This window comes from Apteryx mantelli, chromosome 16 (genome assembly GCF_036417845.1).
Source record: "Apteryx mantelli isolate bAptMan1 chromosome 16, bAptMan1.hap1, whole genome shotgun sequence".
Lineage (NCBI taxonomy): Eukaryota > Metazoa > Chordata > Aves > Apterygiformes > Apterygidae > Apteryx > Apteryx mantelli.
Window position 1 is genome coordinate 8,690,290 of NC_089993.1, and position 25,543 is coordinate 8,715,832.

Consider the following 25,543-nt stretch of genomic DNA (forward strand, 5'->3'; position numbering starts at 1 on the left):
TCTTGCATCTTTATTATTATATCAGAAGGGATTACTGGATATATGAAAGAATTGAAAATTATAATAAAAGTTTCTTCTTCTTCATTATTTTCTTTGAGTGGCACTAATGAACCACAAGTTTAGGGATCTAAACTCTTTTGAATGCTTGGAAAGGGATGGGCGCATCTTTCTTACTGCTGTTTTTAAAAATTATAGGAAGGATTCTTTTATTTCACCCTCTTTGCTAAACAGCACAAGCTTCCCAAGTGTAAGTTTTTAAAGATACGTTAGTTCAGACAACATTGCTGTAGTACCTCTGTTATTTTGAAGCTTCTAAGAACCACGTAAAATTGATTGTTAATGTAGTTGTGATAATAAAATAGTTGATGCTTAAGAGCACAGTTCCTAACACCTATAATTCTCTTTCTTACTTTTTTAAAGATATCTTACTGCAAAGGATTGTAAAACTTCTTAACTTTCTCTCATTCTGGGTGGAATACTTTACCAAAATACCAAAATAACCCCGGTATATTGACATAAATGTTCCAGACTTCTGTCTTGCAATGTTGTTTCTGGTATTTACAGTTGATGAAGAATCTAAAAGTATTTGTGGAGGAAAAAATGTAGATTCACAGCTGCTATTGAATATTCTAGTAGTTTGGGCTTCTCCCCTTTGTTCCTATGATTAGAAGGCAGAAGTTTTATTGGGTTTGGGAGATTTTCTGGGGAGTTGGAGAATTTTGTTTTTGTTTTGGATCAATCTTAGTACTCATCTGTACTGTTGTCATCTCAGTGCAAACCTGAAGTTTGGACAGGAGCATATGCAGAAGTCACTGGTCCGTTTCTAACATTATTTCTCACACAGTCAGGCTTCTGAAATCAGTGCACTCAAAATAATTTTTAAAATTTAAAATACAGATGTTTCTGCAAAATAGGAGAAGAGACCTCACCAGTAATCTACTTATCACACATCTGTGGATCTTACATTACTCAATAGCTATTCTTGTGGGACCATGCTCTTAGATGTTCGGTACACTGTTGTCTTGGCTTACCTGCAAGGTCTTTAATAAAGGACAAAAACAACCAGCTTGTGGTTCTAATATAGGCAGGAAGAATTTAATTTTTCCTGTTCACACAGATACTCAACTACGTCTCATCCAACATTGTGCAAGTGTATCCCAAGCTTAAAGACAAGGTAAGACTGCTAAACGTATTGAGCTTGCTATTTTTGTTTTAACTTTATTTTCATGTACAGTTCAGAATATATAAAGCATAGAAAATGGTATATTTTAAAGACTTATTAGGTAGAAAGAATATCCTAAAACGTTTGTCCTGCTAAGACTCTAGTTCAAACTTTTTTGGCATTTGTTTTCTCAGTATACAGAACATTCACATCTGTTCTGTTTTATGTGGCATCATGTATCCATTGCTGTTTGTACACTGTGGTGTATGTGTGTGTCCTTCACCCTTAATTAAAGGGACAGCGCTTTTACGGTGCAAGCAAGCTGTGCACATGTATATATACATCTTTATTTTAAATAATCGCTCTATAAATGACCAAAGCAAGAAACTGAAGAAGCATCTCTTCAAATCAGTGGCACAACAGCTTAGCTTATAATTTTACAGAACTGTCTTTTAGATATAAAATAGTATTTTAAATCAAAATACTTGCTTTAAAGTTTCCCTTACTATTTCATGTTTGAATAAAACTAGCAAATGCCTAGCTTATAGTCTGTCTACTTTTAGCCTTATGCCTGCATCTGTTTGTTTATTCAAAACAAATTCTGCTTGCTAGCAAAATTCAGGCTTGAGTGTATTCAGCAAACTGTAGAAACACTACTTTTTAAAAAGTGGGCTATTAATATTTGAAACTTAGTGGGTTCTCACTAAGAGGGAAAAACCCTGAAAAAATACTAGCATCATGCTAGACTGGTGAAAAAGCTTTTGGCTTGGGCTGATCTTTTTTTCTTTTTTAATTTGTTGTTCTACTTACTTGTATAATTAGTTATCGTTCTTGGTGGGCTTTATTTGCTCACAAAAGACAAGTCATACATGCCACAGCATGTTAGGATGTTCAGGGAATACTATTGTTCAGATGAACAATATTATTTATGTTGGAAACAATTCTCATACAGTTAGCTGCCCAAACTTCTACTTTGTAAGAGATCAAGTACGAATTATCTGAAGATGAATGGGTCAAACCATTAGCTGATGTATACTGTAGTATCAATTTCAATAGAACTACAGTATTTTGTAATAATATATTTGTTTTACATTAAGTGTAAAAGCTCATTCAAAACCTATTTACTTTTTTATTGCCTGTAGTATGGGTCCAACTGTAGTGAATGTACTGAAATAAATATATGGTTAGTGCTTTTACAAAGTCACGTCTATATTTAAACATCAAAGCTGTGACTAACCAGAAAAAGCCACTTCATTCATTCTCCACACTGGTCTCCAAACTCATAAATCACCATCAACCAAAGCCCCTATTACACTGCTGAGCATTTAAGCCTGGTATTACAGTACAGATTTATCTCACAAAATTATTTAAAAATAAAAGTCACAAAGTCATTTTATTTTGAAAAACTATCATGGAAATCATAAGCATAGTAATTACACCCCGATTTATTTAGTAGGAGTGCTTGGTTCAAGTAAAATCCACAAAGGAATTTAGAATGAAATTTTTAAAGGCCGATTTCCTAATGGGCAGACTCAAGGAATGCTTTTTGGAAATGATACGTTAGACATGAAGTCACTATATATAAAAATTCTGGTGTAGTAAATATGTTGAGTTATTTGGCCATAAAAAAAACTAAATTTGGTATTGCTGTATCTCTGATTTGCTTAGAAATTTGCAGGTGTAGGCAAGGTAACTAATTTTTTTTCAGAAAGACTATGCACAATGCAAAAATGAAGGGGTATAGGAATTGTATGGAGTATCTGTTAGCTCAGGCTATTCCAGTCCCAAGATGTGCAATGAATTTGCTGGTGAGTTCTCCTCCCAGAGGCTCTGTATGCTTAAATTAAATGTGAAAGAAGAGAATCATCTGCCAGAGTACAAAAAGGAATTGTTTACTTTTGCAAAGCAAGTGGTTTTAATAAAAGCTTGATGACACTTACTGCACATTATAAATAGCAGAATGCTAGTCTTGTGCTAAAATGTACACACTGACTGCTGCTTTGGGCTTTTATAATTGTTTTTACACTGTGATCTGGGCTTCATTTTTTACCCCCTATATTTATCCCATCCCAAAGGGATAGATCTGGGACAGGAATATGGTTAGCATATTGCTTACAAATTAATAACCACTGGCTTTACTTGTAATCTGCTAGAGGCCAGGAATAAACTGTTAATGTCTAGTTAAGGGAAAAACATTTATGATGATGAAATATGTAAAGGCCAACACCTTTACAAATATGTAAAAGCTAACAACTTGCCTTTGTATTGCTCAGACCCTTGACCTGTAGATGCCAAGCATTCCATTAGACCTGCAATATTTTGTTCTGTTTCATATCAAGAACACAGTACATTTTTAGAGAAACAATAGCTTTACTGCAAAACCATGTAAATGATTATATACAAAATGATTATTGGAATTTGGTTTTGTACTGTAGTGACAGAAACAATTAGCTGCTGGCATTTATTTCCGCTTCCTTAATACTAGGTACATAACACCACTGATCAGAGTAAAGGCAAATGCAATCCAGGCTAAGATGAAGGAATAGCCATACTGGCCTTGAGAAACTTCAGTGTTATATTCATTGCTCTTGTGCAGTTCTTCATGCCTGTCTGTATAAATGGAAGCTGCAATCATAACACACAGACCTGGAAGAGAAAGAAAACAGTGAAGCTTAGCATCTTAAAATATGCATAACTACTATTCACTGTCTCTTCTGTCAGCTGCTGCCACTTGCACCAATATCCTTTTTTGTAGACACTCATTTTCCATACCCAAACTAAACTGGGAGTAGTTCAGGACATGCTTTTCAGTTTCTTGGGCAGGGATTAAATTTCAAGTGGTGGTGTGTGTTCATGTTATTTGCAACGAAAACAAAATAATTCTAAGCATCTGGATAATAAAGACTAATAAAAATTATGGAAGTACCTGCCTCTGACAATCACAAAGTTGTTCAAGAAGTTTAGAATCTAAGATTCTCTCCCTTCAAAGTTTAAATGACTTCTGAGCAGTGATAATGTTATCCATGATTTAAGAGTGTAACTAGTATAGATTGGAACAGTTCAATTTTTAAGCAAATATGTGGGACAAGCTGTGACCTCTGGAGCTCTACCAATTTCTTATGCAGCTGGTTCTTCTTGAAACTTTTTTTCCTCTTCCCTTTCCTACTTTAATGTAAGCATCACTGAAGTGACAAGTGTCAAAATATCACTCACATGACAGGAGCTGGATAATAGAAGTTAACACAAATCTTTCTCCTTGTTTTAGACGGAAGAGTTGAAGAATGAAAACCAGAAATGCCACACAACAGAAAATAGTAGACAGGATCATGGTAGCCTGAACAGCCTGAATTGATTGATAATCTGTGAAAATAAAAGCAGCCTTGATTAAAAATGCAATTCCTCCCTTTACCTACTCCTGCAATGAGTAGAGAGGCAGAGCAGCCTAAGCTCTGTAAGCTCATCAGCTACTGCAAACAGGTGTGTATGCATTGCCTAGGATGGATCTTTCCTGCTTTCTTAGTAATAATACAGCCAATGGTTTAAGGACTTTTAAAAGCTTTTTTTTCCCCACACCACATCCTCTGCTTCGATCTATGTACTAAAAGCATAGTGAAACTGCCAGGTGTCTAAAAAGGCTTACAAATGCAGAGTGCAGAGTCATGCCTTTCACATGACTTGGAGACAGCTCTACCCATGTAACTGGACATGATTGCCAAAATCAGCATAAAACCTTCCTTAGGTTCAGTTTTGCTCCTGTCAATTAACTCCCTATAACCTGGAGCTAAAATAACCAATAATTTTTAACTACATGAAGCTGTTTTGCACAACTTTGCTGTAATGATATGGACAAGTTAAGCTACTTAAATACACTCTTTGTAGCTCCTCTCATCTGGGATAGCTATGCTGCAGTCAGTAGGTCTGTGAATAACAAACAAATACCTGAGCTGCTTTTAATCTAGCTAGTTAACGTACCTAATTTCAATGAACGCATAGCAATACAGACATCAAACCCAGCTCAAGTCTAGGTGAAATTCATGTTAGCTTTGATATGTCTTTGTGAAATGTGATCATCTTACTAATTGCAGTATAGATATGCCCTAAACCAATTCGATGCTCAAACAATCGTTACTTTGTAGGTACATGGCTATTTAAATCATCTACCCCTTTAATATATACCAAGACTGAAAGTGTATCATAAATGTACCAGTTGAGAAGAAAACATTTTTATTTATTTTGCTAAAGCAGGACAGATTAGACTGTGCTGTATGTTGTTGTGTTCTCTTTGTTAAAATTTTAGATTGTATTCTGACCTCTTTTCCCCCCTCCCATTCCTGTATGCATTTTTAGGTTCATCTTTGAAAGTTAAAGTTAAATTCTGACAGTCATATTCTATCACTTTAGAGCCACTTGCAAATGACTTCACTGTTTTTAACTGGTTTAATTTTTAAGAGTTCTCTAAAACTCTTGTTGCTAGTTGTGTGTTTTATTCTCTTCTACTATGCTTTCAAGGGCACTTGGTTGTTCTGTTTTCCTCTTACATAAATTGTTGGAACAGTTTGCTTGTCCAAAATGAAAAGTCAGTATTAAAGGTTTTAGAAGACTTGAGTAGTTAAAGCATATAGTTTTTTGAACAAGTATGTCACTGCCCCCGCAAAATTTAGTAGCGATTTCACAGTATTTCCTTCTAAAGGAACTATGAGACACTCACCGTTGAATTGATCAGTAATAGCTGTACAGGTGGTAGTATTGGTGACACACACTCTCCAAACATCTGTAGAAAAATTATCTCCTACCCACCAGGCCTGCAAAACAGAAGTAAAGGAATCTTATAGAAAAACAAAACAAAACCCTGCTGGTTAGATATATCAACTGGAACAAACTTCTGTTCATTTTTGCTACTTAACTTTTCAAACAAGATTTCAGATCTAATGGATTTAAAATGAATTCTTAAAGGCTAGACCTTAAGGAAAAGAGCGAAACAAAGGGGATACTCTTTCATATCTTGGGATGGGTGGGAAACCAGAGGCCTCAGGGATTAGAAGACACTTTGTGTTCCCAGTGCAGAACTGAAAGTTTCCATTGCCACTGCTCAAGATCAGGATTTGGGAACTAACAGGCAGAGGGACGGGAGCAGAGGCCTTTCTAAATGTTTCCTGATAAATCTGCAGTTGACTCATTTACTAACCAAGAATCTGAATGCTGCATCAGTTGGTATCCGTTTGGATATAAGTTAAAGCAAGGCAACTCATAAAAGCTTGAACTTTCTGTATTTACTTATTAGATGTTTTGAAGTGAAGGATATTTTCACTGTAGACCTATATGAAGTGAAAAAGAGAACAGGCAGTAATCTTAACCCAAAGCAACAAGGGATTTTCCACTGTTTGGGCAGTAATTTTGGATGTTCAATGATCACTCAATACGTAAGGTACCTAGACAAGATCTGCTTTGCTCTGTTGCTGATTCCAGTGTACTGTTCTTAACAACATCATCCAGAACCTGTTTGGAAAGTGCAACTCTTAAAGGCACAACATTTTTTAACTTCTGCCCTGCCGTTTCCCAGTATATCTGTGAAACAGAAGCCTTGATTATAAATTTTCTAGTTCCTGACATTAAAAGAATCAATCTCAGCTTTTATAACATAGCGATACTTTCAATGTGCAAGTGCAGGATGTACATTATGGCATCAGACTGGGAGTGGCTATTGGCTCATTAATATCCCACTGTGATACTGCTATTTTGATGTTTTAACATTTAACACAAAACAGTACTATAGTGACTGAACAGATTTTTATGGTATCAGCCCTGCAAATGCTGCAAGAACTCCACACAAGTGGTATTTCCTCCGGAAATCCATTCCAGTTACAATAGCTACCCGGGCCTTTGTTCTGACTCAAGTTGGAAAAATACAACTTTTTTAAATATGAATTCTGATAGCATCTGCTACTGGAAAAGACATTTGAGAAACCTCACAGATTACTGTGCAGCTTTTCAAGCAGTACAGCAATAAAAACTATAATGTATTATGACATTAGGAGTATGTGTTGTAATAACACTGGAGTATCATGTTTAAGAAAAATCATTACTTTCCAGGATGAACTAAGCTATTCATTTGGATTTTGCAGTCCAAGTTCAATATATTATATTCCAACTTTGTGTGCTGTATAATTCTTTCAGCATGATACTCATGACTATATAAAACCTCTGAAGACCATAAAATCTAATAGAAGGTGGTTAAAAAGTTTAAGTTTGTAAGTGTTTAAAAGTAACTAATGACACAGAGGGCATGTTTTGTATTTCTGCAATTTTATTTGTATGTAGAAGGTCTGAACTTAGAATAATTTGCTCTTCCACTGTCCTAACTCTCTAAATATGCAAAAGGAACAGGTTAAAACAACCTGTTTTTAGAGCTCAATTAATGACCTACTTCAATGCAACAAATTAACCAGCTGACTGAAAGATAACATCCGAGTTCATACAATTTTGCAATAAAGAGCTTTGGGTAATACATCATTTCACTTAAAGCAGTGTCTTGGAAAAGAGTATGGGATTTAAACCAGCTTCACTGAATATGGTAAAGTATTTCCAGTATAGATTTTTTTTAATCCTAAAAGCCTGAGCACACACTTTCTAAGAGAAAGAAAGACTCCAATGAGCAGTTAAGAATATCAATCTCAAGCTAAGCAGGCAGTTTTAGAAAGAGGAAGATATGAAGAGCTAGACATAAATATTGGAAGATAAATTCTTCCTGGTCACAAAGAAAAGGTAATTTGAAAAATGACATGATTCTAAAAAATTATGGTGAAATTACTTCAAGTAAATGGAAATAGTTAAATTCTTCGTGTTCCTTTCATAATTTAATTAAGCATCTTGGACAGTCACTTCTAAGCAAAGCATACTCTGGCTGAAATTATCACTATGCATAAATCATGAGCTATTTGACTTCATGTATGCGACATAAAAAGGCAAGAGATTTTTCCCCCTTTCCCTCAGATCTAGCTGAACCAAGAGCCATAGCTGCTCCCTCCAAGCATGGTAGTATTTGTAAACATGTTCACTGGCCGAGAATCTCACAGGGAGGAAGATGATTAGCTGCATAACGTGGACTCATACATGATGCCAGATGCAAGCGTGGCATTTACTTGTATTGTCTCATCCAGTTAAAGAAGCAACATTAATGTTCCGGGGGGGGTTATGAAAAAGTATAAGCAGACTGGTGTGGCTAGCAATGTTAAATGCTTTCAATAAGCAAGTTTAAGACAACTGGAGAAGCATTACTAAAGGCATCAAATTATAAACACAACTAAGAGTGCAAGTAATACACTTTGGAACAGCTCGGTTTTGCATGGCCTTGTGGGAAATGGGAGATCTGATGAAGGTATTATGAGTACAGAAAATGATACAATATAGGCCATGTAAGCTCGATGGTCCATTTTAGGTTGGCTTGATGCAAAGTTGCCAGCTCTATTTTTATTTGCATAATTTTAAGTGTTATACAAAGACTTTAGGACTAGGTAATTTTTTTTTCTTATACATTACATTTTCAAAACATAATACTTTTGTTCTGAAAATAAACTGATAAGATTTCTAAGGTTCAAAATATATCCAGAAAATAATCTGAAACTCAGTAAGAAAAAGTTGTATAAAGCTTCTGATCTGTGCTTCTGATCTGGGTGCCCTAGGGATAAACAGGAGAAATCAAACTTACATTGTCAATAGTTGAGATGAACAGCAGTGCTGCTGAGGTTATATGAAACACAATAATGAAAGCCAGAAGAATCAGCATCCTTGATGTGTGGAGGCTTTAGTCTGAGACAAATCTGTTAAAAATAAGAGCATATACGATCAGTTTTTAAAACCTGTTAACTGATCAACCTGTCATAATGCTGTCTTGGTGTGGCCATGAGGTAGCAAGATCATCGCGAGTGTATTTCAGAGCGAGGTGCTTGTCAGAATTGGTATTGTTGGGTGTAGCATGACTTCAGAGCACTCATTCTTTTTCCAGAGATAAAAGATCACACTTGAGTCAGACTATACATCAGCATAACAGCTTTTGGTTATGTATGATAAGTAGCTAGTATCATTGGTGTTAAAATGAATCTCAAAAGTGAAGCCAAAAGGTGCACTTCGTAATATGCCAGTTGGGTGGCTGCAGTGTTACACATGGAGAAGTTTCTCTCATGAGCTTCTCCAGCAAGGACACCAAACATACTTCCCTGCTGACATTTAGAGAAGTACTTTTCAAATCACAACTTCATTTGCTCATTTGCTACTGGATTTGGAAAGGTCTTGTTTCAACCATGCTTTCAAAGTGGGAAGAAATGGAGATTTCAAAGGATGCTGGCAGAACAAAATTAAGGATATCAAGAGCTACCTCCTAGATTTAGGAATGGCTCTGATGTACCTTAGGTTTCATATAGTTTGTCCTTACAGAAAGTATAGCTCAAAAGTTTTAACCTTTACTAAATAACTTAAGGCTATCGTTTTCTTCAATATGTTGCTCTGACAATTAGGGTTGAATAAACTGGTCAGTTGCGTAACACTCCGGTTAGTTATTTTCAGTCACTTAATAGTCTTTCTAGTCCAGATATTATCTTCTTACCTTATCTAGCCCACCCAATATCATTTCATGTCTCATATGAAAAAATTCTTATGGAGAAAGGAAGTTGCTGGATGCAGACTCACAAACTTAATTAGGATTTGAACTGGAATCCCCAGGAAATCTATGGACAGATAACAAGCACTTTAGGGGAAACTACTATTAATAATGTATTGAAATGTGCAATTGCTTAGTATATGCATTATCATCATCTTGTATAAAAATACTTGCCAATTAATGTATGCTATATTCTATAAGGACTGATATTTTCTTTGCATTAAATGTGTACCATTCTGTAGTATTATCTGCATGTTATCTATCATCAGTGCATTAATGGTTTCTTCCACTTCCTTAACTTTAAAAATTTTCTCTTATGTCAAATGATCATATTCATGTAACAGAGCAAGTATCTGGAAGAAGAGGTAGGTAGCTATATTTTAAGACTTCCATGATTTTTTCATGTCTAACCTTCTCTCCGCTACTGCTGTTTGCTAGACTGATGAACTACACATATCATTAAGTAATGCAGATGGAGAATTCAACCAAATAAAAGGATTACTTTGACAGCATTTTTAAAGAGAATAGTGGCACCACAGGCATTCTCACCATTCCAAAATACAACTACTCTGCAAAACTTTAACAAAAAGATAACAGACAGCATATAAACATACTGAATAGAGACGAGAAGTTCCAGACTAATCCTTTATGCCTACACTGGAGTACAGCATTTCACTGCAGTACAGCATCCTAACAAGGACAAAGCCAAACAACATTGAAGTGCTTTAGAGAAAATAAAAATTAATCTGAAAAACCTTTTTCTGTATCTATTTGAAGTAATTGTATTGGAAAGGTAAGTCCAAATCCTGAAAAAAGGAAAGCATTTGCTCAGTGTTTATTCCTTCCCAATTTCTCACTGTTAAACTTTGCCTTTTTAGCCACAACAAACAGAAGTGATAGTTTCCTCCAGAGTTGATACTGCCATATGACTCAAGATCCTCTGAACCTCACAGCCACGTTCTGTTTTTATAAGTGTCATTCATGGTTGTCTACTGAGCCTTTCTTGAATGAAAGGAAGGAAGAAGGAAAAGAAGATATTTTGTGGTTTTGTATAATGCCACGTGAAAATATTTTCACTGTAAAATGTACCAGTCTTCACACAGTATCCTCTTGTCTAGCGGTTAGGTTTTTTCTGAGTTTCATTTGTTGCAGAGATGGTATCTAAGCAGACAATAACGCAACAGTCATTTGCCATATAAGGAGAGAGAATCAAATTGTACTCAGTATTATTTTAAGGCTAACGATTGTACGATTTCGTCTTATTAAATGAGGCATCGTAGAGTAAGATGGACAAAAAAATGTAACTTAATTGAAACCAATCTTGCAAAATCAAGATTTGCCAGCCCAGAAAAATCCATTTAATCTTCAGTCAAGTGAATGTCTGTTTTACTGCCTTCGGGCATAAACAGAAGTGCTTCAAAAAGAATGGATAAACATGTATGGGTGATGAGGAGAAGACACTGTATGTTTTACCCAAATAAAGTCAAGATTAAATGAAAGTTTTTGTTCTGCTGTGATGAAAAATGATTGAAGTCTTAATACAGTTAATTTTCTGCAGTCTCAGTTTATGAGTCTTTATTTCAAGAGAAATGATTTAAGGCTGTGAGAAAGTAAAATACAGGTAAAAATCAGTTGCAGGTGGTATTGGTACCAAGCCATACTTCACAGTAAAGGACACTAGGAAAAGTTTGATGCCTCTCCGCTGGTGAACCTTAGGAACAGTTTTAGATGCTTCCCCCCGACTTGCTGGCAACAGGTACTTTCATGAGCTCCCAGCACTGCCCTGCACACAGCGCTATGGCGCTTCCACACGTACTGGTACTGAACGCCCTGGGGAAAGCCAGGGGACAGCCCAAGTCCAAGTAATCCACATCAGGAAAAGACAACAACATCTTGCTACCCAATCCGCCATGCCTGAGCACAGCAGGGATCCCAGAAGGGCACAAATGATCTGCAGACTTCAGTCATTCCTAGCAACTTTCTCTCCTTGGAGACCAAGAAGGAGTCTCTTGTTTGTCCCAGCCAGCGCGAGGAGTAAGGAGGGGAGAATCTCCCAGCTGAACTCTGTATAATCTGGGCACAGGAAGCAGAAAGCAGCTCCCTTCTCCTAAAATGCGGCCAGCAACAACACAGAAGCTCCTACAGAATCTGCATCCCTCTAACAGCAGAAAGGACTTCATCTCTGTGGGGGGCTGTTAGCAACCAGTCCTCCTTTACTCCAGACAATGTTGGGATTTAAAAATTCATTTGGGGGAGCCTGCCCGTGCACCTTTTCTAGCAACAGGCAGCTCCCTTCCTCTCTCTCTTTATGAGCAGGGAAAGGACATGATTATGTTTTCACACGGAGAATTTCTGAGAACAATGTTTGCATTAACATCCAGAATTCTTAATATTTTAATTATTCATTACTAACCACTTTTGTAGCATCCTATTTTGCATACTAGCTGTAGTCCTCTTTCTTTGTTTTGTCACTCATTAACTGCTCCTCAAGAGTTCACTTCAGGTTGGCAATTGTTTGCAGTTCTTTTAGCAGCAGCTTCATTCCCTGTCGAAGCTTGCCAAACCAAGAGCATGCCATTTGGCAGTGTAATCAACGTCTGCATTTGCCTTGCTCTTTCAAAATGGAGGGTACCTGCAAGAACAAATAAGCTGGCACTCCTGTTTACCTGGCTGAATTAATTCTGCTCTATAGAAAAAACAGAAATTAAGATTAAATTAAAATTCTCTCGCATTTAATTTATATAGCCATAAGAAAATATTGCTTAAAAGCGTTCGCTAATAAGAACAAAGAATACATTTCCAAATCACATAAATTTGGCACTCCAATAATGTGTACTGTTGTAAATAAACAAGAATCTACAAACAACTGTTCTAAAAAGATGCATAGAAATGATCAGACTTTTCCAATAAAACTTAGGTATAAATGTGTGATAAGAGATTTTTAATATTTATTTCATTTGCTGTATTGCAGATTTGGAACCACTGCCCTACTTATCAGTGCTAATCTATGCTGGTATGAAAATGTTTACAAGGATTGCTCAACTCTTGTTTTAGTCTCTTCATTATAGGTAAGTATATTTGTACTGATCAAAAAAGCTTCCTGGGCAAAGTCATATTTTATGTTCTGTCATTTGAAGCAATACACACTATACTCTCAAGTCAAGGTATTCATGTTTTTTGAGTACACTGCCATTAGGCATGGATGGAGACTGCAATAATACAATAGATATTGTTCATCTTTCCCCAAACTAGTTTGAATTCTTTTAGTAGTTTATACATGCCAAAAAAAAAACAACAAAACTTTATAGGGCATGCTATACATGTCTTTATAGAAGTGATGGAGCCACTCTTCTCAAAAGTACATGACAAAAAGATAAGAGGCAACAGTCACAAGTTACAACAAGGAATATTCCAATTGTGAAAAATGTTTTCATTATATCTAATGAGCATGGTTAAGCATTGGACTGGGGCCCAAGAGGCTGTGGAATCTCCATTCTTGGACATTTTCAAAATTGACTGAAGCAAGGCCCAGGGCATCCTGAACTAACTCCCTCCTTGAGCAGGACACGGGACAAGCAACCTCCAGAAGTCCCTTCTGTCCTCCATTTCCCAGTAATTTTGCAGCTATTTCAGGAACCTCCCTGTACCAACCTCCAACAAAGCTCGGAGGAAAAAAAGAACATCACTAATAAAATTTGACTTACTTCATCACATATCACATTAAAAAAAAAGATTTGGGTTTGAAGTAAGAATGACATTGGAGCTCAAAATGAATTCTTCAATTGCAAGCCTCAGCATTTAATACCACTTTACAAAGTATGTTGTAAGACAGAACTGCAAAGATACAACTGAGGTAAAAGTGCCTGCTCCCACTGAATTCATATGTAATAAGCTATTAGTCTGTTAGTATCTTAATGAACACATCCATATATGTTGTGGTAATAAGTTTTCCTACAAATGCTGTAAGTTGTGGGACGCTTGCATAAAACATACTGAAAACAGCCAGTTATATTAACAAACATTTTTCCAAATAGTACAAGAAAGCTGTTTCTGGGTAATACTCTACTGCTACCTTATTTTATATAGGGAGAATAAGTACAGCATTCACTTACACTTATCTTTAATCTTTTCAGTAATGGAGCCTATTGACAGCAATAATATGCACTTTTGTTATTAAAGCCTGACATGCTTTACAAGATGTGGCTAAGAAGGACCTCTGCCATTATCTTCAAGACATGCAGAGAGGTAAGTATCTTTTTATGTGATAAAACAGTGTAACAATCAGGTGAACTATAGAGTGAAAAGACAAGTATCCAGTCCAGGGTTCCCAACATTTTTGTATTGTAATAAGCAAACACATTGCAGAAATGGCTTGCCTCTCTATGCCAAACTTGTACTGATACATTATACTGTAATATACTACACACCTTTCCACTTTCCTCAAAATAAACAAATAAATAAGCCAGCTTCAGTTTATCTGTAAGATAAAATCCTTTTTAATGCCCAGCAGTATAAAAAAAAAAAAAAAAAAGCCTGTTAGAATTCTTTCTGCTGTTTAGTGCAGCAAGCAAGCAAAAAGGAAAACTCAGTCTTTGACTATTCTTAGCAAGTTTATCATTACTTTCCAGTCCAGATGGGATTTCCGCAACCCATGCTTTCATTTCTTCCTAAGGGGTTAAGTTCTGCTGTCAGTTTGTTTCTCATGTTTGTACATACTTAATTCTTGCAACCAAAGAAGCGTGTACACAGTACAGTACATTCATCGTGTGCTCACTTGCACTGAGAAGGCTGCAGTTTATCCTACCACTTTGTGTTTTGCCCTCAGCTCCTAAGATCAAGTCCGTTCTTTTTATCATCTTCATCTGGGTCTATGTATGTAGACAATCTCAACACAGACACTCCTGGCATATAGTCCTAGAAACACAGTGAGAACACGGCAAAACGGCTCCTGCTTTGCACGCACCAAGGCCTGAGTGGCTGTCGGTGCGCAGGCTGCTAGTCACCCACGCCAAGGGTGCTGTAAAGACACACCCAAAAGAAGGGGGAGAGGATCCTGCTAAACGAGTTGGCATACCTGCAGCTTTCTGCGCCGAGATTTTTCATTGCAGCTAGAACAGCAGGTCTCTGGGCCACCAGTAAGGATTTGATTCAGCTGAACTTCCTCGAGATCACTGGTGCGAAACTGAATCAAAGCAAGCCTTTTTAATTATCAATTCCTCTGCCCTTCAGTGCTGTAATTAAGACTACATATCTGAAGTTAGAAGAAAAAGCTTGTATACTGGTGGCATGTGAAGTCTGTCATCTTGTGATAAAACATAAGATGTTTGTATTTACATAATAATCACTTCACTTTACTCAGAGTTCTTGTGTCACATCTCATGGTGTCTTATGACACAGAACAGTCAGCTCATGTTTCACCTGTACCATTGTCCCTAAACTTGCATAAAATTCCCTGGTTTATAAGGAACAGAGTGATGCTGTTAGACTACTATTTTTTTTCTTTTATCAGATATGAAGGGTTCTGTTTTTCTTCTTGAATGATTCTCAGAAATGGAAACAAAAGTGAAATAAGTTCAGAGAGCAGAGTTTCTCCCAAACTAGCAAAAGCTTTGAGGATTTCAACAATCCTCTAATGCCTAAATATCAAACAACATAAAGGACAAGAAATTCAGGAAATTTAACACCAATGGAATAATTATACCAGTTGAAACAACTCTCTTCAGTTTCATTATTCCTTCTTCCCAAGTTAATTCAACAATTGGGAATACCAACATTACAGGATATAATTTACTGGGTGACATTCCTTAAAATGAGACAGATAATACCCAAACTCTCACGCTTTCTTTCTACGCTTTTCAATATTCTTTTAAGCCGACTAGCATATAAAACTGGGCATCATAGTATGTTCTTTGTGCTTGATTATCTGCTGACTAGCACTTTTGGCAGTTACTTGTTTCTTTGTTATGCAAGAGGCTACACTAGATTCCTGCAGTCATCTTTCCTCCCCCTCCACCACTCAGTTATCTGCTTGTCAACTGGATATATCAGTTTTAGTGGCACCTTGCCAGCTGTTCTTTCATTAAGTGATACTGAATCAAAACCTCCTTGAGATGCCTAGAGCACTTCACACCATTCATATCATTTGATTCAGGTTAATTATTCTAATACCAGTTACACTTCTATTTTCAACCTTTAATGGCTTGCAAAACGCTAGTGCACATGACTGCATTTACATTGCCCCGGCCTTATTCGCAGTCCTGGTATCTGTACATTAATCCCTCCTTTTAGTAATTTCAATTGGATCATCTGCCTGCTGTGTTTGTTGCTGCAGAGTTAACCAGGGCAACTAGCACATGACTGAGCTCTGCCAGGCTGCCCTGACAGAGGCGCCTGACACAACACCCCTCCGTCGCTCTGTCCTCAGCGTTTCTGCACACCCCCTAGGTCCATGTGGGCATTTTCCAGGGCTCTTTAAGCCATGACACATTTGGATCCTTCCCAAGTCAGCTATAGGAGACTCCTCCTACCATGCAGGGAGAAGTGTGGAAAAGGATAAACACATTCTTGTGTCTTTTTTTCTTTCTTCTTCTTACCTGTATCATCACTGCAAATTAAAAAGAAAAAAAAAAACAACAACTAAAGCACACTAGTACTATTTTATGTGATGACTTGGGAGTCTTACTTTAAGGAATCAGCTTAGCCTTTAAACACTGCATAGAACATGAGAGCTAATTTTGAAACTAGCATTGCATGTAGATTTATTAACTGCATGTAAAGAATTTGCTGCCAGTAGTCCCTGAAAAGCATATTAATAGTTCTCTGGTGTGTGAACTGAGCTGTTACTGTTAGAGCTTGTAGGTACACAAACTACATAGAAAGTGAGTTTTCTCTTTTACTAATGTCTCATAATGAAAGTGTAATTTGGCAGTTAAAAACACAGATCTATCAACAAATATGGCAGTCTCTCTAGCTGTGCTCACTTATTCTCTATTCTCAATGAATTTAATATAGTGTAAAACTGGGCAAAAGTGAACTGGTCAAACCTGAAAAGATTCTAAATGCATATTTTTATGTTAAGCCCTTTAGGTCCATGCACTGAAAATTCCTATGTAATGTCCATATAGCCTTGCTCTCTGACATATCGGCAATGTCTGGTTCTGTGGTAGTGCTCTGCACACTTACAGCAGGAATCTGTACTTTTTCCAGTTATGTAGTAAAACAGGAGAACAGACTTGAAGGTCCTGAAGGTCTCCAAGGACACTGGCAGATCTAGTCTTCATGTTTAGGGGTCAGATTCAAATTCTGACTTGCTTTCATGCTCAAATATACAAATGAATACAGAAATAGTATGTCTCTTTAGCCAGCTAACAAACCTGTAAGAAGTGCTGCTGCTTCTGGCTAGACCTCTACAGTATTGAATAGGAACCTGGAAGGGAAGTTCAAAATAAAAGTAGCAATCTAGGCAGCAGATGGGCTCCCACTCCATTTTTTCTGGTATGAAGCTAAGTATGCAGTCCAATGTATGTTCTTCAAGAAACAAAATTTCAGGCCCTCAGCTTGATGCTGGACTTGGATCGAGAGGGCTAAGCGTATGGTCAGGTCTTAGAAGCAATGGACAGCATCAGTTCTTTTTGCTTATGAGCAGTGGTAAGCCCCCAGCAAGCTGGCAGCTGAGAACACACCAAGCCTGTAGCCTTCTGTGCTACCTATTTTATGTGGAAGGAAGACAGCTTCTCACTTACACTTCCAGCTACTTTTCAAAATCATTCATCGCAAAGCAAGGAAATCAGAAGGAAATGAAACAATGCTGCCTACATACAAGCACTGCATACAGGTAAGAAAATAAAAAAATCACTACAGAAAAAATTAATTCACAATGTTTTCTACAGCTCTATTTGGACTCCAACTTTTATCCTTTTTAAGCTCAATGGCAGAAAATGAAAATAAGATCATCCTACCAGATCTAGATTTTTATAGTGCTCTTGCAACACACTGAGTTAGGACCCAGCAATCTCTCATACAATTAAAGCAGTTAGCTTGTTGTATTTTGACAGTGAAACACAGGGGCCTGGATACAAACTAGCGAGATATGGTATGATCTAGTTTTTGTCCACCTTCTTTCAGGAAATCTTGCCTTGCAACCAGAGCCCTGAGGTCTGCTTTTTGTGTGCATGAAGATGACTATAAATACATATCTATAGCTTAATAAAGTCTTTTGTTACTATGGTGGTTGGACGTTTGCTCATCCTATCGGTACTGTATGGGACTGCCTGAAGAACAGTAAATCTACAAGGAATAATCCCATGTTCTTGGCCTAATCACCCAAGTGTGAGGGGAGACTGAAGCACCCTTTCAGCTCTCTGTGAATCTATTTCACAAAACCTAAATCTCAGCTCATGTCCAGAAACCCTACTTAGCTGGCAAACATAGAACAGACAGTGCCTACAGTGATGCCTGGCAGTTTTTCCCTGGAGTTTCTCAGCTCCATGCTCATCCTGTCCTCATTAGAACGGTGTTAATAAGCTAGTACTCCAAAGTCTGGGAAAGTAAAACCCTGGAATGCCATACAATTCCATTTAAAAACACAAAAAAATGGAGCAAAAATGGCTAACTTCTGACTTTGAGTACTGAGGCCCAAAGAAGCTGATGTTCCTACCATCTTAAAAATGCTTTTATGGAAGTTTTGGTGGTGCTTGGGATGAAGCTAGGGATCCAGCATTACTGCCACTTCTGTAACTCTGTCTGTCATTTATTTCTAAACAAGTTCAGACCGGGTTTAGACTTGCCCTACCACTCCTTTCACTATGGCCTCACTTCATGCAGTGCAGAGGGAAGTCACTGTGCCATTAAGCCTTTGTGGGTAGAGTGAGATAAAGAAAACAGGTTAGGTCTATGGGAAAACACCAAGACAATGCCCTGCCTTGGGTGGGGAAGTGGCATTTAAGGGGAAAAGGGGCTAGTGAGGTCTTACCTGAAAATCCTAAAAAATAATCTTGAGCTTAAAAGATTCAAGATAGATGTATTCAAATACTCCAGCAAAAACTCAGAAGTATAACAGCCACCATGTGCTGCAATGACAATTTAGTAGATACAAGGCTGCATAGTTATAGAAGCTAGTTACCTACACCAACAGACAAGCAACTCTACGAGCACATTAGCATACTCATTGAGCCTTCATCTTTTCAAAACCAGCTCTCTTTAGAGGCTTTTGTGTGTTCAACAGAAAGACAATGTTTGTCCTCTTTTAAAAGCACAAACCAGCATCTCCCTCTGAAGCAATTTTTTCATAAATTCTCTTTCCTTAAAGACATCGTGTTACTGCACTCTTACTCCAGATAATTATACTCTCAGATTTAACCTGTTCTATGTCTGCTTCTAAATCTCAACAGAACCCATGCTGGTGTAAGCTTGATGGCTGACCCATTTCTAAATAGCACCTAAAATGGTCCCTCAACCTTCATCTCTAACTCTCATCATGGTTGTTGCTTGGGGACTCCAGGACCTGCTCATCGACCTACAGTTTATGCTAAAAAAGGGAGTCCTGTGCCTTTGGAAAAATGCTAACTGGTCTTTAATAGAAGATACCCCATGGAAGCAATCAGTTCAAGACATTAGTTCTCAGAAGGCACATACTGTTTGAGAAAAGCCAGCAGTAAATTGAAAGAAGAAACAGCTTGTACACTGTAGTTTTGGGTTTCTCACAAAACACAAATATATTCTCTTAACTTTCACAGAGTCATCTGCAAAACATTTTACAAAACATTTGTAACTGGAAGTGTGTGTATGGATAGAGCTTAATTGTACACTTAGAAGCTGAAAGAAACACACCTGATTTCAGGTATTCAGTACATCCTTTCCATTCAGCCAGTTTGGCTTAAGTTGTGCAGCAGATACTATTTCACTATAAGCAAAACTGTAGTATACATTAAAACCCTCTTAACAATCAAGCTGGTTTAAAAGAACTAAAAGCTTGTTTTGCTAGGTTAAACACAACAAGTACTTCTCGTTCTGGCTTGTTCATTTCCAAAAATGAGAGACTGGGGATAAACTTGCTGTTTACAGATCAGGGTAAACACATGTAAGGAGAAAGAACTATTTAACCTAAAGACCAGAATAAATGGCTATAAATCAGTTGTGAGTATGTTTAGAGTGGAAATTAGAAGAAGGTTCCTAACCTTTAGAGCTGTCAGGTTCTGGAACAACCATACAATCAGCACAACAGGAGAAAAAGACCTACCAATTCAAAAATGGATTATCTGATACAGTGGTTGTGCTAACATGGGAGTAGACCTGATGACCCATGTGGACCTTCCAGTTCTTTACTCCTGTGAAGGTTATCCCAACAATTTGTTTTAGGTATCCATACGTTTTGCAAGATTTTTTTGCAGGATCCACATGCCCTTGGGACTTTGCTGAATTCTTTCCTATCTTTCACAAACTTCAGGTAACGCTGGGAGCAAAGCTGACTTTTGATCTGTACAGTGAAGTAATACAAGAAGTGATCATGGGATAGATGACACACAATCAGCTTTAAGGGAGGATTTGTTTCTCAGGTGTGTGGTAAAGCTACAAAGGACAAGCAGCACCTTGCCTTCCCCCTTTTTCTGCAGGTGATCTCAGGCCGCCATTCCCTCCCAGCACTCCACAGCACTGGTTAAGCACTGTACAGCACTTTGCAGTCTGCTGGCATAGTCCTGGCTCCGTGGCCCAAGGAATTAGACAGCCATTTAAGGGAGCTGGGACAATGACATGGGGGTGTACTAATAAGCTATTCAAGCTATGAGAACCTCTGGGGAACCTGCATGTGAAGCAAATAACTGAACTGAGGTGTGGCCTGGCTCACCCTTGCTCAATCACTGTGTGGTCACATTTTGGTGTTGGGGTTGTCCCCGTTCAATACCTTGTTAGGGCAGGGACGGACAGACCAAGTATAACACTAGACCTTTTCATCAGGTTGACAGTTTAAATGTGTCCCCAGTCTGATCCAATGAAAAGCAAAAAACACACCTGCAGCATTAATTCTAGACATTAATATAGTTCTATGAGTGTATCTCAAAAACTGAGCTCTACTGGGTACAGACTGCTATTTATTCAAATGATTATTCCAGATACAACAGAACGGCTAGAGTGATTTATGTTGTCCCACCTAATTAACCAACAAACAAAGGCAGAAAAGGTCCGTCTTTCCAGATTGAAAGCAATGCATTTAATTCAGTAGAAATGAAAGCTGATATTGTTTTAACTTTGGCAGATGCTCTATGGAAATTGCTAGCAATTTAGTGTGTTATATTCACTGTTGTAAAATGTTCAAACTGCTTGTTTTGATTTGGCTATGAGCAGACTAGTTCTGTATTGAGAAATACACACCATGTATCAATCATCTCTATTGACTGTAGAAGAGTTGACTATAAAATTAAAAGAGCAAACTCTTCCACTGCTACTACTGTTTTGTATCACAGCAACACTGCAGTGTATGATTTATCACCCAGTTAAATAAGCTACCTTCATAAAGTCATTTTTACATTTGGATTTTCTAATTGGTGCAATTAAAAGTAAAACTTAAAGGTTGTCATGTGGACTTTATCAATTCAGAAGGATTTCTGTTAAGCAACCCCTCTTTCTTTCACTATCTTTTCATTGTACAGCTGAGCATGCTAGTTGCATTGCCCTTCTAAGTTCTGGCTGCTGTATGGAAACAGCCCCAACACCTCCTGCTACTACCTGTATCAACTTTGGTCTATTGTACAGTTTCACCCTGATCAGACTGGTTGCGCTAAAAGTGCTTGGTTCACTGTGAGCCACATCTTATTGCTAACGGTGCCCGATTCTGCTGGGTACTCTCCAACAGGCCTAGCTGGTGTGTTTTCAACAGACCTGCTACAGGTAAAGGCACTGCAAGCATGCTGGCATGTGACAAATGGGCAGGCTCGACTGGCTCTCTTCAGCTCTACATGAGTTTCTTCTTGGAGTCTCTAGACTTTGGTTTATTTCTGCATGTAAATTAAGTTGCTGGTTTGTTGTTTCTGTGGATTGAGAATTGGCAACCTTAGAAACCCAATGAGGCTGTAAACTGACTGCAGAGATCATCATCAGTACATGCATCCTAATGTGGATATCTGGGGACTTTGGAGGGTCACTTTCTGCTTGGAAGAAGGACATAGATTTAATGTCTTTCAGCACACTAAACACTTGCATTAGACACCTGAGGGAGGATTCATACTGCCTGCCTTTGCTGTCTGGGGCCTCTGCATTTCCAGACACAGCATAATGTCTAAGAATCAGAGAAGTAAACCATAAATATATATCCTATAGCCATCTCTAAGGGGTGCTTGAGTCAGTCCACTTTCTGCCCCACCTACAGACTCCTGTGAACATCTCTATACTGCCAGAGGGTTGTATTTTAAGGTCACACCCAAATTATGAGGCTTCACCTGGCATGCACACACAATCATTAAACCAGCCCATGAAACTTCATAGGCAGAATAAAGAGGCATAATTACATTTTCCCCATTCATTGAAGAAAGAATAATTCCTTTGATGGATGAATTCAGGCCATCGGTCTTTCCCTTGAATCCCACTCAGCAAGATCTATTTTCTAAAGATCAATATGCTTATCTTTCTGAAGAAGTCATGAGCATCAACTGACAAAATTTCCCCTTCTTTCCTGCTGAGACCAGAGTGCTTTCAATAAAAGCTGTGCATTCTTTTTCTGCTTTCAAATTTGACTTGCATGGATTTTATACATAAAATGTTTGGTACACCTTAGAATAAATCTCTTTCTTATTGTTTCCTATATAACTGCACCCCATTCTGTTGGGTCTTCTTCCAACAGAAATATGGCAGTAGGACCTGGAAAGTACATCTTCTGCAGATCTTGTCCCCAGAGACCTACTTATGTCTTTAATTAAATGCATTTTTGTACTGATTTAGGGGGTGGTGAACATGACATTCAAGATACAAATAGAACATAAAGTGTTAGCAGAAAACCAAAATATACACAAATCACCGAGGTGAAAAAGGAAAGGTCTCCTTGTGCTGCCATCTCATTTTTTAAATGCATATGGAAACAGCATTAAAGAAGACAGGCTATGACTACTAAGCTTAGCGGAAGTGGAGGAAGGTCTTGGTCCTCTAAATATACATATGGGACTCATCAGTGCAACATTCTCCTAATCATTCTAAGAACTTCAACCCAAGATGAAAAATACCTTGAGACATACAAGACAACAAAGCAGAAAGCATGAAAATGGAAGTAAGAGATATGAGGCAACTGCAAAGCAACACATGCTAATCAATCAAGAGGTTAAAGAGTACATTAATGGAGAACGACTATAAGATGAAGGTAGAGATGTTAATTTCTGCTAAGCAGTGTTGACCAGAAACAGTAACTAAGGCACCTGAGAATTGAGACAGAAGTCTTGTTTAACCGTATGGCTTTTCAGTGGCCTTCAGTCTTGGCCTGCTCTGTCTGTTGAATTACTTCCTTTATCAGCAATGTTTTAAACACCTTTGTTCTGTGTAAGCAAACAGAATACACTGTTTTCCTCACTGGCAGATCTGCAGCATAATCAATGTTCTTTAGACACTTACAACAGAAGTCTTTCCAGAGACCACAAATAAAGAATACAACACCAGCAGCATCTCGTCTATTGATATTAGGTTGTTTTTTGTTCTAAATGATATCAACAGACTGTTTTCCTTCCCATATGCTCTATCAACAAGAAACTGATCATCTTGTAAAAGTATTCATGGCATTCCTGTACTTCACCTTAAGTTAATTTTGATGGTTAGCCAGTTAGCAGAATAAGTCCTGGTTTCTCCAAAACAAGTCCAGCCTGGCATGCAGCTGACATGGTAAAATCTGTGCACATCCTTGCTCAGCACGGAGGATGAATCCTCCTTCAGGTACCACAACAGTCCATTCTCCAGCTATGTTCTGCAAGTTCACAAAGGGATGCAGAGGACAGCGAGGGTTCTTTGTTCCAATGTCTTTGGTGGTGACAGGTCAAGTCTTTACACCTTACTCTAAGTAAACTTGTACCAGCTTCTGGAGAACTTACAAGCTTTTCATATACCTTTGCTTCTAGTCCCACTTTGATTTCACCACTGGTGGTAAACACCTATACCCAAGTTGCGTTCCTTAGCGTGGCATTTAATTTGTCACACACTCTATTACTAAAAAGCAGCTGGACTCTCCAGTAAACTGCAACTCAGTTCTTCCCTCGCTGAAATTCATGCCCACTGCCCCACTGTTGACGTGGATGGATTACTGCCTGTCCGCCTCTGCAGCCACCTGCTGCCTCAGTCCTCACAGTCCAGCCTCACAGTTCCTTTCTTGAGCAACCTTACCCTACCTGGGCAGCCAAACCTTCAAAATCAAAGTTGGAGAGCAGGTCTGGACAGAACATTCACGACAAGAGTATTTTATTTGACAAAAAAAAAGTCTGCTCAGGTAGACAAGAGGGCTTATTTTAAATAGCTAACATACCAGCACTGTATAGACTGAGTCTCAAAGCAAGCAAAGAGAAAGCACTGCTTTTTTTTATTTTTAATGGACACTAGCCAACCACAGCTGTTTATTTCTAAAGCTCCTGCAGAACTCTTTAGGAAAATCTGGTGCTTATTTTACAGCTATTCTGTGGGTTTCGTCACTCCCCCGTACTGGGTGATAAGATGCTCAACTGCAATAATGACCGATCCTTTACAAAGTAGCCACAGGTGTTGACAAAAAGACATCCCTGCGCGGTGTGAACAAAGTATTTCTGCCAAGAAATGAACAGAGAGGCCAAACTGCAGATCTCTTGGTGGCAGCGTGCTGCAAGCAGGGAGCAAGCCCAGGGCAAGGCAGCCAAGGCAAGGACAGCTGGGCCGTGTTCTTGCTAGGGATGGCCAAACAAGGAGCTACCACCCCAAACCCCCTCAGTGTTATAAGCAACACACGTTACTGAAAGCTGCCAGGCTGGTATCTGCCAAACCTCCCGGGTACAAGTGGGACGTTACCTCTGGAAAAAGCACAACGCCGCTCAAGAGAGGCTTTTTAAAACTGTAGCCCGATTCGAGCAGGAAAACGTTTAACACCGGCAAAAACTCCAAAAAACAAAATCTGCACTGAATTATAGAGAAATGTATTCTCCTTCCGCTAGGGGGTGTTCAGCCGCCAAAAAAACAACCAAATGTTATTGTAGCGTACGCAAACGCCACTTAAATCACATTAAAAAAAAAAAAAAAAAAAAAAAGCTATCCTGTGGAGACTGAAAACTTTCTGATAGCGGGCGCGGCTGCGCGGGAGCTCCCGGCCCGGCCCCGGCCCCAGCCCCGGCTCCGGCCCCCCCGGGGGCCGCGGGCGGCAGCGCCGGGCGGCCGCAGCCGCCGCCTCGGGGCCGGGCCGGGGCGCGGCGCGGCGGGGGGACCCCGGGGCAGCCCGGCCCCCCCGGGCTGAGGCAGCGCGCAGCAAGCGGCTGCTCCGCGCCGAAGTAAGATTTGTCCGTAGCAAACAAAATCCCGGCTCGGTTTCGGCGGCTTGCGGCTCCCGCCGCCCCTTGGCGGCAGAGGCGCCGCCTCGGCTCCGAGCAGCTCCCCGGCTCCCGCGCCGCGCCGCCCGCAGCCCCCCGCCCGCGGCTACTCACGGAGCGGAGCGGAGCGGCGCAGAGCGCGGCGGGGCCGGGGCCGGGGCCGAGGCCGGGGCGGCGGCGGGGCGCGGGGCGGGCAGCTCGGCGCGCGGGTTGCGA

At 39.0% G+C, this 25,543-nt stretch overlaps 2 protein-coding genes across 4 annotated transcripts in view; one reads left to right on the plus strand and one right to left on the minus strand.

The window, feature by feature from the left end:
• Positions 1 to 1,216, plus strand: part of ATF7IP2 (activating transcription factor 7 interacting protein 2) — a 22,773-nt gene extending 21,557 nt beyond the window's left edge. The window contains exon 12 of the mRNA XM_067306726.1: positions 1,118 to 1,216. Coding sequence (XP_067162827.1) covers positions 1,118 to 1,216 — 99 coding nt within the window. The remainder of the gene's footprint in view (positions 1 to 1,117) is intronic.
• On the minus strand, positions 1,191 to 25,543 carry EMP2 (epithelial membrane protein 2). Of its 3 annotated transcripts, XM_067306729.1 has the most exons (7): positions 25,442 to 25,531; positions 12,229 to 12,447; positions 9,762 to 9,882; positions 8,868 to 8,979; positions 5,871 to 5,964; positions 4,376 to 4,522; positions 1,191 to 3,808 (listed from the first exon to the last, which is right to left on the minus strand). In XM_067306729.1, exons 4-7 carry the CDS (start codon positions 8,943 to 8,945, stop codon positions 3,624 to 3,626), a joined length of 504 nt encoding a protein of 167 aa, XP_067162830.1. In that variant the 5' UTR covers positions 8,946 to 8,979; positions 9,762 to 9,882; positions 12,229 to 12,447; positions 25,442 to 25,531; the 3' UTR covers positions 1,191 to 3,623. The 3 variants fall into 3 exon arrangements, with proteins under 3 accessions (XP_067162830.1, XP_067162828.1, XP_067162829.1); XM_067306727.1 differs by lacking the exon at positions 9,762 to 9,882; XM_067306728.1 differs by lacking the exons at positions 9,762 to 9,882; positions 12,229 to 12,447 and having other exon boundaries at positions 25,442 to 25,543.